This window comes from Saccostrea echinata, unplaced genomic scaffold (assembly GCF_033153115.1).
Source record: "Saccostrea echinata isolate AGI-Se365-2 ecotype Australia unplaced genomic scaffold, CSIRO_AGI_Sech_v1 ptg000013l, whole genome shotgun sequence".
In the NCBI taxonomy this organism is placed as follows: Eukaryota; Metazoa; Mollusca; class Bivalvia; order Ostreida; family Ostreidae; genus Saccostrea; species Saccostrea echinata.
This window is the reverse complement of record NW_026889762.1, coordinates 5,200,001-5,215,918: the sequence shown is the minus strand read 5'-3', so window position 1 is coordinate 5,215,918 and position 15,918 is coordinate 5,200,001. Positions and strand designations below refer to the sequence as shown.

At 33.4% G+C, this 15,918-nt stretch overlaps 2 protein-coding genes across 2 annotated transcripts in view; one reads left to right on the top strand and one right to left on the bottom strand.

Annotated features, from left to right (window-relative positions):
- Positions 1-216: 216 nt before the first annotated feature.
- On the bottom strand, positions 217-2,982 carry LOC133186384 (uncharacterized). Its single transcript, XM_061321641.1, has 4 exons — positions 2,856-2,982; positions 1,556-2,196; positions 952-1,096; positions 217-588 (listed from the first exon to the last, which is right to left on the bottom strand). Exons 1-4 carry the CDS (start codon positions 2,939-2,941, stop codon positions 444-446), a joined length of 1,017 nt encoding a protein of 338 aa, XP_061177625.1. The 5' UTR covers positions 2,942-2,982; the 3' UTR covers positions 217-443.
- A 52-nt stretch (positions 2,983-3,034) lies between these two features.
- The window catches only part of LOC133186383 (nuclear migration protein nudC-like), a 16,886-nt gene continuing 4,002 nt past the window's right edge, over positions 3,035-15,918 (top strand). Inside the window, exons 1-6 of the mRNA XM_061321640.1 lie at positions 3,035-3,194; positions 6,099-6,176; positions 7,477-7,701; positions 8,440-8,523; positions 9,188-9,292; positions 9,782-9,850. Coding sequence (XP_061177624.1) covers positions 3,117-3,194; positions 6,099-6,176; positions 7,477-7,701; positions 8,440-8,523; positions 9,188-9,292; positions 9,782-9,850 — 639 coding nt within the window. The 5' untranslated portion in view covers positions 3,035-3,116. The remainder of the gene's footprint in view (positions 3,195-6,098; positions 6,177-7,476; positions 7,702-8,439; positions 8,524-9,187; positions 9,293-9,781; positions 9,851-15,918) is intronic.

Here is a 15,918-nt window from a genome sequence, read left to right as displayed (position 1 = left end):
TCTGATCTAACTATTGTAAAGCATTGGTGAATAAGAAAGAAAAAATTAAAACACTTATATATTATGAAATCATAGGGAATACTATGAGCATTTGTAACAACATATATGAATTTGAAAAAAAAAAATTAAAGATAAATAAATTCAAGTACATTAGTACATTATGTCTTTATCCCCTCTCCAACCCCCCCCCCCCCCCCCCAACCCCAAATAGGACATCACACCAACTTTCAACAGCTGAAACTAACTAATTCCTGCATTAAAGGGTGTCAAATATAAGCTCTACAAAAGCAAAAAAAAAAAAAAAAAAAAAATTCACTTGGGTTCTTAAGGGTTGGATATTAATATAAAAAATCTTACTACCCTCTGATCTAATTAATTCCTATTACATGACAGATATCCATGGGTCATTTACATCTGGTGTGGGTCCAGATTGGACACTCTATTTATACACATATTTGGGATAGAGATTTCATTAAGGTTTCATTGCGTTCTATTTTCTTCGTTGTATCCCTCCATTTTTGTTCTGTTTTTTCCAGCTCTGTATTTTTGTGACATTCATAATGGAAATCTGTTCCTGTAGATTCATACCTGAAAAAACAATAAATTATTTATTTTTACACGTTAATACACAATACCCCTGTCAGACTGATTAAAGAAAAATCTATCAGTGACATTCCATCTTCAAGCTAGATCTTTTTTTTCCTAGATTAAAAAGTTCAAATTCATATCATCCCTGTACAAATGTCTTTTTATCCCCTTGCAACAGAGTTGGAGGGGAAATAGTAACAGGTTTGTGTGTGTATGTATGTAAATAAGTTCGTACTTCGTGTGAAACGGAAGTGATGTAATTTGCATCGGGATTGATGTCTAACACTCGATCAGCCTTGATTTATAGATATAATGCTCTTTGAAAAGGGATGCTCTGCTTTGCGTTTTCCTTGTTTTATTTACCATTTTTCCCTTGGGGGTCTTAGTCTTTCTATTTCTTCTAATTTCTTTAATTCTAGCAGTCTCTCCTCCTCAAGGCGAAGTCGACTCCATCGTAGCGTGGCAATGTCTTCATCGTATGGGGTAATAAGCATACCATTTGCTGAAGCTAAAATGAATAAGAGATGTAAATAATATTTTACTTAAATAATAAATACAGTGTATTAAGTAAAGAAAATGGAGTAAATCAGTTCATTTGATATATTATAAAGTTAACTAGTTTCTTCCTCGTAAATTCCAGTGTCTCTGATTAATTTCTTATGTGTGAATAAGATTTAGGAATAACAAAAAATTAAACAGAGGCAAGTATTCATATCTAGAAAATTATTATTGTACAAAAAACTGTCTGACACTGATCAAAACTTTCTCTTTCTTCTGGATGGAAAATATAAGCATTACAGTGGAACACATATATTTGCAAGATCTTTCAATATCAGTGATAAAAAATGCTACAAATGATTTTGAAAGGAAATCCTTGCAGTGTAATTGTCTGATATTTGAGCAAAGATTTTTGGTATATATAATAACTTCTAATAGATATAAAAATTCACTAAATAAAAATACTAACCAATTGTTGGTGCATTGGAGGACAGTGAATACAATTTCTCAGCATCATCTCTCTCAATCATCTGGAACTTCTTTGTCTTGTACTTTAGATATCTGTCATCGTCAGCTGACTGCCTCAGTTTCTGCAGTGCTGACTTAGCTCTCGTGTAGGCGTGTCTCCTTCCTGTCGCTGGAGCTGATGAACACTGGGACCTCATCAGCTGATCCTTCAGTTTTTCTTCCTCAAGCATAGCACTAAAGGTTACTGGATAATATTTTTTTGCTAATGAATCATAAGTTGCTAAAGGAAAGTCTCTTCTTTCTTTCCATGTATAATCATCAGTTTGATAAAACTTTGATTTGTCAGACCTAGAGATGGATGGGGTAAACTGTGACAGTTTAGCCTCTGGAAACTCCTGATCATACAAGTGGTCAATCCGAACTATTTCTTCCACTGAGGGTTTTCTCACCATGCTGTCGTTAAACGTAACACTTCGGGAGAAAGTGTTGGTCAGTTCCTGACTTACTCGGTCGAGTTTGGTTGCCAGATTTCGTAGAGTGCCACGTTTGTCCTCATACTTTTCCGGGATAAACTTCATCTGTTGACAAAGCCTCTCTGAAGTGCTGGTAAGCTGGGAGTTGGTAGCATAGTCTGGTTTTTCCCTAAAAGAATATATCAAAGAAATTTCATTATTTGCTTTCAAACTCAAGCAATAGCAATTTTAGTTGTTTATGTTGGCCATATTTTTAGTTGTGCAATCTGTCAAGGGTTTAATTGTGGGGAGCAAGGTGGACTAAGAACCCTAGGCTGGCAAAGAAGTTTCCTACACCCATATTCGATTGTGTAGAATGTTTTCATTAAATTTATACATTCTATCAATCAGTACATATCTGTTTCAGTTTTAGAGTCTAGTAATTTCTACAATTTCAAAATATTGGCCACATGATGTATTCATTGCTAAAAATTGACCCCCCCCCCCCCCTTTGGCTGTTCTACTTTAGACATTAAGTGATTTAAGTCAACATTTTTAAAATCCTTGATATATCGCAACCCCCTTCCCCTTTTCTGAATCATGTTTAAATTTATAATGCAATGTAACCCAATACGATGCATAATTAACTTTAAGAATTTAGCATTGGTCAAAATGATAAGATTGTATGATAAAAGAGGAAAATTATGAATATTCGGCGCATGCCGACTTTTCGTATGCAGCTGATAAACGATTGTTTCACATGGCAACGCGCGAAAACGTGTCATTATTGATAATGCGTTCAATTTAAACTAAAATTCTGCTTTTAATGCACTGTTAATTGCTGTTTACCAATAAGATGACCGTTGACCATGTAAAATAAAATCTTCGTCTGGATTTCTGAACGTTTGACTGCGACTTAATGACAAATTTGACATTTTCGTCTGTTTACGGAAGCCTGATTTTGCACATGCGCAGTATCTGGGTCTTTATTTCTCTTTTCAGAAAGAAATGTAGAGAGAAGAGTTTAAGCGTCCAATTAACTCAGATCGTAGTTCGGTGTGGACTCGTTAGTGAAAGATCTAGAAAAATTCTCCTGTATCTCGCTGCAAAATGGCAGGACATGACTCAGAAAAGTTTGATGGCATGTTCCTGGCAATGTGTCAGCGCAGTGAAAAAGGAATCGATGAGGTTTTTATCTGTGTTTTAATGTTGTTTTATTAAAAATCTAACGCTTCCTTAGAGAAAGTGAAAGTAGGGTGGTATTTTCCTAGTTTTGGCGTATTGTGCAGGTTTTGTTCCCCTGAGATAAAATAGGCTAAAAGCGAGCGCAGTGAGCGGCGTGAAGCGCCACTCGCATTGGGAGCTCTAACGAGTAACGACAACGCCTTGGCGAAGAGAAAATTAGAACTTTGCAAATAGATAGTTTTCGACTATAGCTAGAATAATCTAATTGTGTCTGAACAGGCCCTCACCACAGTTAGAATGCCTCCCATATACCTGCAATGTAGCAGAAAATTGCAGAATCGCTCTGAAACGATTTTAGAGAAAATAACTAAAGTTGCATTCACAGCTCCAGATAATCTTTCAGTGCAAAGTTTATTTTAATTTTACTCCCTGGTTTTCAATTCAATGCAGATTTTAATTTGTTTCTGAGCAAAAAGTATAGCATATTTTGCTGTTTAAATGTATAAAACGAAAATCAAACACTGAGCTTACATCAATTCACAGTAATATTAGATATGATGCACTTGTATTACTGGTATTAAATCTATTGCACAGACAACTTTAAGAGTGCAATGCATTACAATTGCTAATGCATAGTTGTATGTCGGACCCTTATTTCAAATTTTGATGTGTATTTTAATTGTAAAATTCAATGCATATTTCTTCAAATATACACCTTATCTGGAGCTCTGTGCATTGAAAATAACTATCAAATTAATAATAACAAACCTTTTTGAGACTGTGGATACCTTTCACCCCAAAATTTGATCCGTATAATGGAAAAATTTAACACTTTTTCTCAACGTTTTTTACTCGTTTCAAATTTGCACACCATGTTGACATTCAGAACTCTCTGGAATTTTCATAGTAAATGCACTGAGTTAGAGTTATCTCCCGTGTTTTCTTTGCTACATTGCCAATACACGGAACGCATTCTATCGTTAAACCGGGTCCGTAGGACATTTATCATTTTAACGATAGAACATTCTATCTACTCTTTGAGCAACCAGTTTATACTTGTATTGCAGTAATAAGAGCAAAAATCTTTTAAATACTAAAATTACGAATTAAAGGAAGCTTGAGTAAACATAAATTCGTAAAGAAAAATTGTGTTATCTTTATCCAATTGCCCAGTATGACAAGTTTAAATTGGTTGAATTATGAAGGAATTCGGGCTTGTATACCTCCAACATGGCGACCAATGGGAAATAACTCTTGCTTAATTCAGGCCAGTCAAAAGCTATCTATTGATCCAAATGAATTTTTCCGGTGTAACCTCTGGACCCACATTCCTTTGCGAAGTGCATTTCGTCGCAAACTACGTTCTCACTGTAACAACACAAGTTCAATAAAAATGAAATTAGTACCTTGATTTAATGGATACTGTAGATAAATAAAGAACAAATAGAGAATAAATGTTCTTTATTTAAATAAGCACTGTTCATGCCTCGGTTTCGTAATGCAGCTTACATACAACTTCATGTGACATCAGAGTCTAGGCATACCAAATGTCATGTGAGGATTGAAGAGACATTTAAATTAAAACTGAATATATATCTGCGCTTACCTTAACGGTTGCAAATGTTGACAAATCGAGTCTCTGTAAGATTTTACAAAGCTTTTGATAGTATTTTGCCTGTTTGATGGTGTGACTAACTAGAGAGGACGAATTTGGTGCAGTTTCCGACCTCTTTCGACTTTCAGTGTAATACGGGGATATCTCTCCACTTTATATAGTTAGAAATCATCACTTTTCTTGGTTTTCATTTTAGTGCTAGGTATCAGATGTAGGTTGTTTTTGTTCACTGCATGTTTTATATGGCAAGTGCAAACAGTAGATGACATAGGGGTGTTACTCAATCATTTTTGAAGCTAGATCTCGCCAGACACAATTAGGAAAAGTGTTGATATTTAAAATCAAGTATAAACCAAGGCACCCCTTGGAATGCAAGATGGCAAGTGTCATCCCTTATCTCCTTTTCGTGTAACTTGAAATACAATTTTTAAAAAAATGCAAATTTAAGCAATTTATTATTATTATAATCAGTATATTTAGACATAAAAAAAAATACAAATACACAAATACACCATTATCCTGAAACCAAGACCAGACTGCACATGACTAAGACTTTGATGTCATATAATGTATGTTAATTGAAATTCCATATCAGAGTCTAGAAAGTGCAAATTTTTTAAAGCAATTTGAGCAGCATTTTTGAGAATTTTATTTTGCTGTTTAAGTGTGATTTTATGATAAATCTGTATGTAACTTAAATCTTTATTGATCAATTAATCTAAAATAAAGTATTAAATTGTTTCAGAAGAAAAATTTCTGTACAATTTAATGTATTATAATAGTATTATATAAGAAATCAATATTGTACAGGATGGCATCAATGTAATTTTGCTTCAATCAAAGCTTAAAATTAGTTCTTCCTTCACAAACATAAAAATTAAAAGTTTATGAAGTTTCTTTTTTTCTGTCATTGAAATAGTTAATTACAAAACTGCAACAAAAATTTCTGACATCAAAGTTGCAGCTCATATTGCTTTAACATGGAGCTTTTAACTGCTGTCTATTTACTGTACAATTTCCATAAAGCTAGCCCAGTTTCCTTTTTTTGTGAAAATTTGATTTGGTAGCCATATGTGCTTTCATGAGTTATGTATCCAGATTTGTTTACATGTACTGTATTTGAAATTGTATTGATGATATTCTGATCATTATTTGAGGAGAATTTTCAAAAATTCAGAACTGCTTAAGATGGAAAATTCCTGCAGTGATTTATGGCATAATGCATCTTTTTGGCATCATACATGTATCTTGTTATAGTTTTGCAGAAGACCAATAATCTCTATCTTTTACAGCTCCTAGACTGTTTGTTCAGTTTTCTGGTCAGGAAGACAGACTACTACACAGCAGGAGCCCCAGGGCAGGCAGAGAGGGTAAGGAACAAAAAGTAATTGAGTAAAGTCTTAAAAGAAGGAAATAAAAGTAATCAAGTAAAGTCTTAAAACAGGGAACAAAAGAAGGCAACTTAGCCTTAATACATGGAAAACAAGGAGCTTAATGTAGGCTAGTACAGCCAAAATGTCATGCATGTTTTACATCTTCAAAGTTTACAATGGCACGAGTACAATTCTGTTTGTTTGAAATATTAAGAGGTAAGAGGGTCAGGAGTGGACTGTTTTAAATGTGACAGAGCATGTAAGGTACTTTTTTAAAATTAGTTCTTATTCTTTGAGAGTTCTGTGATTTTCAAGTCAAATTAAAGAGTTAAGTTCCCTCTAATGCTACCGGTACCAATTTATTGACTTAAGCTCTATGTCCCATTTCAAATATCAAATGAATATAAAGTAGAGACTTGGTGCTTTCATTTCCTATTAAAACCTTTCTTCTGAAAGTCCACTCCAGGTATTAAAAACAGGCTTTGAGAAATTGCAAAGTTCTTGAATTTTAAAGAAAACAGGTTTATTTTGGTACTTTCAGTGAAGAATAAAAATACGAGCACACTCCTCGATACAAAAAATAAAGCATGTTTTGTAATCCTCAGAAACATTTGTATCTTTAAATAATTGCATATTTTAGATAAGAGGATGTGCTCTATATGAAATATTAAAAAAAAAGCTTTAAAATTGGCTGTTGTGTAAATTTATTTTACAGACTGATAATGGTAAAATTGACACAATTCATGATGTCATAATGCATTGAATAGCCAGAAAATTACATCATTTTTGATAGATACTTAGTCACCAAGGGCCTGAATGATATGTATTGCATTTGCAACTAAAACTAAGCAGTTGCACTTTTAATTTTCAGAAATTCACAGGGCCAAAAAAGGCCCTTGGTGAACCTTATTCTTTTATCATAAATTATTCACTCATATTATGACTTGAAAGAAAAGCATTGCAAAACTTGTATGTGTCCTGACAGAACAACATTGCAGCTGTCACAGTTCTTAATATTTTAGCACTGATAAGTTGAGTAGTCTATAAATAATCATATTATAGGACATTTACTTTAATGCTTTTAATTTAAAGTATTAAATCAAATCATTCTCAAAAGCATGTTTTTTTTTTTCTATTGGAAAAGGTTTCAAAGTTCGTAATTAGTTGCAGTGTACAGCTTGAATATTGTAATAAAAAGAAACTTCAACCACTGTATCACCGTACATTATGGAAGAATACCTGTAACATTCTAGTCCCATTTTTTGACAGATTTTTTATCTTATGTTCTGATCAACAGATTTTGTTGGAAAACTTCAAAAAGTATGAAAAGATTGCAGAACGACAGAAAGAGGAAATGAAGAAGGAACGTGAAGAACAAGAGAGAAAGAGAAAAGAAAAGATCGCAAAGAGGAAAGCCGAGGAACAAGCGGAGATGGAGAGACTGAAGAAGGAAGAGGAAGAACCCAAAATTAAGGAGGTCACTGACGAAGAGGCCGAAAAAATACAGAAAGAAATTGACAAGGTATGGGGTATTAAGTCATGTTCCAAAAAATACAGAAAGAAATTGACAAGGTACAATGTATTTAGTCATGAATTGAAAAAAGATACAGAGAAAAATTGACAAGGTACAGTGTATAATTTATAAGTTGGTGCAAGGGTGCAAGGAATTGCCGTAACTTCAGATTAAGAGTAATTTGGGCATTGTTACATCTTGGTTATTTATCCATACTGAATTTTTGTGTGTGTGTTGATTCGCGATCCTTTATTCATTTATGAACAATCCATAAGTACATTACTTCATGCCCATTGTATTTCATGAAAATATACAAAATAATTCCGTGTTCTAAGAAACTGCAAATTATCATTTTATTTTTCAAACTTGACATCAAACCTCATCTTGTTAATTAAATTATGGGGTACATATACAGACTCCTCTATCTTGAACTTTCCATCTGGAAAATTTTCTGGTGTTTTTAAAATGCAGTGCAGATCAAGTTCTTTATTTTCTGCATGTTCATTTGATTAAAATACAGTACTTTCAGTCAAAAGTGAATACGAAAAGTACCTTGGTAATTATTGGCTGTAGGTAACACATCATATCATGGATATATAGAAAAGTAATTATTGGCTGTAGCTAACACATCATATCATGGATATATAGAAAAGAAACTATTGGCTGTAGCTAACACATCATATCATGGATATATAGAAAAGAAATTATTGGCTGTAGCTAACTCATGATATTGTTTTTTTTTACCAGAAAAAAGAAACTCCTGCACCAGAGCCTGAGCCAGAAAAAGAAACGAAAGAGGAGAAATCAAAAGAAAATGGAGACAAAGAAAAGGTAATTACAAAAGTATATGGCAGTATTTCAAATTGATTTTATCTAGTAGTTTGTAGTGTAGATTAAATTAATATTGTAAAGATAAAACTGCTGTTCAGAGAGTCATATTAACTTACAGAGTCCAAATGATAAAGATTTAAATCTAAAAGATTTCAAAGAATCTATTTTGAATACCATAAATATTTAAACCAAAATTTTACTATAAAACATCTGCAGGGATAAGTGTCTTCACTTTTCTGGTCAAGCTGTATCCGGCTTCTGTCCTCTGTTTATTCATTGACTGTGAAATTTTTATCATTTTCAATGCCTCCAGAACAGTGAATCATTATCCTTCAATCTTTACATAAAGCATTCTTAAAGAAAAAGAATTCAATTTCTATGAATGAATGACCATTCCATCTTTCAAGGTGATTTTAATAAATACATTTACCAAGTATGTGAAAACGTGGTGCTCATTGAGTTAGAAATTAAAGAAATGAGGAATCTCTGAGAAGGAAGTATTTATATTGTATTAATTTTATATTTTGTTTAGTGTGTTTAAAATGAGTCTCCAGATTTATGTACCATTCTGAGAAGCTTTATATCTTGTGTTCTCAAAATCCCTTTCCCCCCAAGGTTGAGAAAATTAATCTCCATTGTTGAGAAATTTGGATTTTAATTGTAGTCTGATGAAGAGGATGAGGCTGACAAAGGGAAAGTTCCCCCCAATGCTGGAAATGGAGGGGACATGCCTAACTACCGCTGGAGTCAAACTCTGGAGGAAATTGAGGTAGGGTAGGAAATCCTTGATTTCTACAAGAGTATGGAAAGGAGACAATTTTATATATTCATGCATGTCAGCAGACAGTATTGTAACTTAAAAAAGTAATTGTTTGGTTAAAAAAGAAATATTCATTCTGTTTATATTTGACTTAACAATTAGGTACATCGCCTAAAGATTTTAAACTTTCTTGATCAGAGTTTTGCTCATGTTAATTAATATGGAAATTCTAGGGCACAATAGTACATGTTCTATCTCATAAACTTGTATTGCATGTAAAACATTTTATCAAATATGACAGTAAAAGTTTTGTGGGAAATATTTTCAGTTTTTCTACTTCAAGCATATGACTTCTCAATTATAGCCTTGTTGTCTTGGTCTTAGAACTAGATTTCATTCTTTGAGGAGGAATTTTTGTTAAAGATTTGGATGAGAGAATTAATGTCTTTTAGCTTTCCAGATAAAATTGATAATTTAAATTCTGTTTCACCTTTGTAGTGCCAGTGCTGGTTTGATGTAAAATTTCCCATCAAAGCAAAAGATGTTGTTGTGGAAATTGGTAGAAAGGTAGGCATTTTTATTTTATTTCCAAAGTGAAACTATGTCAACAATGAATGGTATAAAATTAACATTTTGCAGTTGAATTACATTTTAGGAACAACTTGCAATAAATGTTTCACTAGGATGCAAATTGTGATGTCACACTTACCTGTATTAATGTAACATCAAAATGACATCTGGAACACTTCAAATCTTTCATAGAAAAAACATTTTCAATGAAATGCCCAAGGTGTTCTGGATGATCACAGTGATAAACTACTGAGAGGTAGCTGTCAATTCTGATTAAAAAAAGAACAATAAAAAGAAGTATTTTTAAAGTATCAAGTGATAAAGAATTTTTTTTTTTGAGCATTCAAAATGTAAACTAATGTAATTGTTATTTGATCAATGTTTGGCATTTAATGATGTCATAATGCATAAATTACTCAAGGACAATGTGTACATGTACATGCAAATTGTAAGAAAGAGGGTAATACGATTTATTTGAACATCTTGAGTGCTATATATAGAAACTATTTTTAGCTCACCTGAGCCAAAGGCTCAAGTGAGCTTTTCTGATCAAAATTTGTCTGTTGTCTGTCGTCGTTGTCGTAAACTTTTCACATTTTCATCTTCTTCTCAAGAACCATTGGGCCAAATTCAACCAAACTTGCCACAAAGCATCCTTTGGTAAAGGGGATTCAAGTTTGTTCAAATGAAGGGCCACGCCCTCTTTCAAGGGGAGATAATTAGGAATTTGGGAAAAAATAATGGCATCATTTAAAAATCTTCTTCTCAAGAACCAATGGGCCAGGAAAGATGAAACTTATGTGGAAACATCCTCAGGTAGTGTAGATTCAAGTTTGTTCAAATCATGACCCCCGGGTGTAGGGTGGGGCCACAATGGGGGATCCAAGTTTAACATAGAAATATATAGGAAAATATCTTTAAAAATCTTCCTCTTAAGAACAGTCAGGCCAAGATTGGTCATATTTATATGGAAGCATCCTCAGGTAGTGTAGATTCAAGTTTGTTCAAATCATGACCCCCAGGGGTAGGGTGGGGCCACAATGGGGGATCCAAGTTTTACATAGAAATATATAGGTAAATATCTTTAAAAATCTTCTTCTTAAAGGGGGAGGAAATAAGCACCTCCTTCAAATTTACCTGGTCTGTGAACCCCTGTCAATCATCTGAAATTAAGCCTTGGATTGGATACTTGGATTTGATTGACATTTAGTTTTCTGCCGTTGATATATCTTGTGTACCTTGTCTGGAGCTTGTACCGACCATCGAATTTACATTCAGGCTTTTGATGCCTACCGCAAATGCCAACGTGATAAAGAAGCAATCAAGGCATTTTTTTAAATTCATAAGAATATGCCATAAATATAATCATTTTGTTAAATAATTAAATAAATGATAAGAAAAATCATGCTTATATATTAAAATTGTAATTTAAAAAAGGGGGATTTTATTTCACGATTACAATCGATAATTCTAATTTGTCAAAACATAATTTAACTGACGTACTTTTATTCTACCTTAACAAAATATACCGACCCGCATTTGAAATATCATGGAATTAAATAAAATTATTTTTTAAAACAAGTATGACAACATTGTAATATTGCTCAAGTGAAACTTTATAAGACAAATACGTGTCGCTTTTCTTCAAGACATGGTGACGAATTTACAGTATAATAACCAGTTTTAGAAGAGAAAATATTCGGATTATAACATCTTGCTTTGCATATAATATTTGAAATTATGAATCCCGAAGGAAAAAAGTACAATGCAGGTGATTCAATTCCCGTTTCGCCTACAGCTGTCGGGGGAATCACCCCCGGTCCAAAGCCCTGGCCATTTTTACAGACAATGCGTCATGGAAAAATCATGTAGGAATTATCTTCTAAAAATATTTATTTAGTTAATTATATTTCTACACAATTTAGCCTCCAAACAGCGTTTTTGAGTTTTATTATTTCTGAGAGACTTATTTATGACCCACTTTCTTCTTTCGTATAAATTGCGTACACGACGTGCAATTTGAATTACTTCCCTTTGTGTCGCCAACTTACAACGACAAATTTTGGTCCTATAATATTCGTTATAACATATGAAATTAATTTACAAACATACAGCATAATTGAAATTGTCAAATTATTAAAAAAGATTATTTTTAAAAGAAAGAATTTGAGTAGGATACTGTCCGCAACAAAAACATTTCGCATGCTTTATTTCAGAATTTTACGGTCAACATTTCAATTGAACTACACAAGAAAAACAATGACTTCATTTTACTATGTCCTAGTAAAACGTATACAGGTTAATACATTCAGGTAACATCCTGTGTATAAAGGTAGGTATACACAAGGTAGCGTCGTTCCCTCGGGGCTTCTCACCCGCTTCGATTAAGTTCCACCCCACACCAAACTTACCTGAGGAAAACCGACCGGTTGAAAACCTCGGCCTTTAAGAACAGCAAAGGCATGATTGGTCATATTTATATGGAAGCATCCTCAGGTAGTGTAGATTCAAGTTCGTTCAAATCATGACCCCCGGTAGGGTAGGGTGGGGCCACAATGGACGATCAAAGTTTTACATAGAAATATATAGGAAAATATCTTTAAAAATCTTCTTCTTAAAGACCCAATTTTTTTACCGTACGGTTACCTGAGGAGGGGGAGTGGTCTTGGTAGTACTGATGTTATTTACCTGGAGAGCCCCAATACTCAAGATGTCAAAAATCCCTATACACGCTGCATTACACAGGAAGTCCGGCTTTTGATAATCAGGGTCAACATTACGTGTTTTGTGCATAATTTTGAGTGAAAATATTTAAATAAATTATGTACTGAAATATAAAATTTGTAGACTTAGCGTTTTCGTCGATATCTTTTGAAAAAATAAAAGACATATCTTTTTTAACAATCGTAAAATTTAAAAAAAAGCGTGAAAACTATAAAGCAATCATATCAATATTTTAATCGCCAATAAAAAGAAATTATTATAAAATATTAAGTGTGAATATTGAAATAAAAGATTCCACTTATTGTGTGGACATTTGCCACGATCGGAATATTATTTACTTTTCTGGTGAACAATGGTGTCCAAATATTCGCCATTTCCGAAGGTCCGTGTACTTATGCCCTGTTTACAGGTTTGGATACAAAAAGAATCTTTCGTAATTCATGGCGTTAGATACAAGATACTTTATCTACATTAGTATAAATAGCTTTTCTTATTTAATCCATTGCATTTTGTTATAATTTTCAAATGGTGGGGAAGGGATCGATTGTTTTACAATTACGGCGAATTGAATTTCTGTGTACCCGAGTCAAAGGTCGACAAGGGCATTACGTACATTCTTAAAATCAAGGCACAGGTTGAATAAGGGGCTCCGAAGAATTATCAGTCTGTGCTGCTACAGAAACTTTTTCTCTCTCCGAATCTCAGTTATTGAAGGAAGATATGGCTTGAATATCCGCTAATTTTTCTTCGAAAAGTTCTATTGTTTCTTCGAAAAGTTCTATTGTTATCTTGGACGTCATATCGCTAACAAGTACAAAATAGCAGTGGAAATAGAAAAAAAATCACGGAAGTCACTGTTTAATTATCTACTCTCAATTATTTTTAAAAAATATAATTATCAACTAATACAGTGGCTTCCATTTTATGGGATAGCGGTTTAACGAATATTTCGGCTATTTCAATATAATATCATAGCACAAAACCATTTCTTATATATTTATTAATAATTTCACCTGATATTCTGATGAGAAAATATTGGAATTTCGTTTTATCCGATACAAAAATTTGGACTATCATAGTGTTTTTTGATAATCAGCACCTTGTTCACACCTCCAACTTCGTATGTGAAGCCTTTGTTTACACAGTTTGACACCAATTACCTTGACTGGCTTGAGTACGACAATGAGGGGATTAGTTACGGCTGGACGCACACAGGCACCTTACCTGTGTCAATAGTGGGCATAGTATATAGATATGTTTTGATTACAGTTGTGGTGATCAGCTTGGGTTCAATGATGCACTTGTTAATTATGACAATTATTAATTTTGCATTTTTTTCGGCGTGAAATTTTAATTATTGAACTGATTAGCTTGTGTATGACAATTTGCTTGGATAATGAAATAAGCCTATTCAATCGTTTAACTTGGTCAATTGGCTTAATATTTATTCACTTTTCAATGCAAAATTTCTATAAAAATACGTCTCAAAATTCATACCATCTTTCTCCACATGGCTCTCAAAATCTCTCTTCAGCAGACAAGAACGTGACTGGTAAACTCACACACAGTATAAAATACGTAACCGTATTAAAGAAACAAATAAAAACGAAACAATTACATATATTTAATATTTTTGTTTATTTTTAATTTACAATCTATCCAGGGAAAAATAGTTTACGGTTATTAGTCAAGCATTTAGTCTACTTCGAGTGTGACTAAAATGGGTAGTAAAACCCGGGCCGGGCCGGGAATTTTGAAACTGAAAACCGGGTTTTTGCTAATAACTGAAAAAATACTTAATTATTTGTCATGAAACTTACAGATATAATTAAATACAACACAATATGCCTTCACTGAAAGATTCAACTCCAAATATTACTTTTTTCAATGATTGTCGACGATTGTCATTTTCCCGGTGACTAAAATGGGTAGCAAACCCGCTTTGCATATTTTGGTGTTTTGCACTTAATATTATTGAAATAATAGCAGCTTTTTGTATTGGATAGATCGAAATCAACTTAAACAACCAAAAAATTATAACGATTTTATTAATATTTACCGATTGTAGAAAATAAATGCATTTTTGAACACCCGGGACCGACCAAAACCGGAGACGTTTACTCGGGACGAACCATAAATTTCCGAGATAATGACCTGAGTAGTAAATATTACTGAACCAATCCAACTGCGTAGATTTTATCAAATTTACTGGTAATATCTTCATGATCTTAATTTAACATGTTCCAAGCTAGCTCTGCAGACATATACATGTAATTTCGGCGAAATGATTACCTGAATACGAATCTAGCTGTAGCCTACAGTCTTTCTCTTGTCAAATCATTATGTCCATAACTCCATTAGTATATAACTCCATTAGTATTTAAAAGAAAAAAAAGAATATGTCGGTATTTTTGTGTATATTTCATTTATTTTCTCCATTTGTTGATTTATTTATTTTTTTTGGGGGGGGGGGGGGAGTTAGGTTACTTTTTTTTTTTAATAAATTCTACATTATTTTCTGCACCCTGTTATCTGATGGCAATTTTTTCGTATAACACCGATATGATTTTTTTTAACCAGAGTGTATACAAAGCGATCTTTCACGCGGTACATGAAAGTGTTTGACGCATGTCGAGGTAATTGTTTTCGAGACATGCAAACTCAGATTATCAGGTAGCCCACGTAGCTGGCCCGTCAATCAAATCAGAAGGTATTGTTTTTTTTATGATTGACAGGCGGTATACTATTGATCTTGAATTAGGTAGATTTTGGGGGCGTTAACATAAAATTGGGTGTTTAAGAACAGCAAAGCCATGATTGGTCATATTTATATGGAAGCATCCTCAGGTAGTGAAGATTCAAATTTGTTCAAAGTTTGTTCAAATCATTACCCCGGGGATAGGTTGGGGCCACAATTGCTGATCAAAGTTTACAGAGGAATATATAGGAAAAAGTCTTTTTCTCAAGAACAGAAAAGCCATGATTAGTCAAATTGATATGGAGGCATCTTTGGGTAGTGTAGAATGAAATTTGTTCAAATGAGGGCCCCCGGGGGTCGGGTGGGGCCACAATGGGAGATTTTTACAAATGAATATATGGGGAAAAAATCTGCTGCTCAAGAACAACAAAGCCATTTGTTATATTGATATGAAAGCATCATCAGGTAGTTTAAAATTCAACACCCCCCCTCCCTGTAAACTTTTCAATACTGTACTGATTTTTGCTTTTTTTCCTAGCCAATGTGCTCAGGTGAGCGATGTGGCCCATGGGCCTCTTGTTTAAGCTGTAATTATGGAGATTGATTGAATGCATGTAAAGTTCAAGGATCAAGAACTAATGAC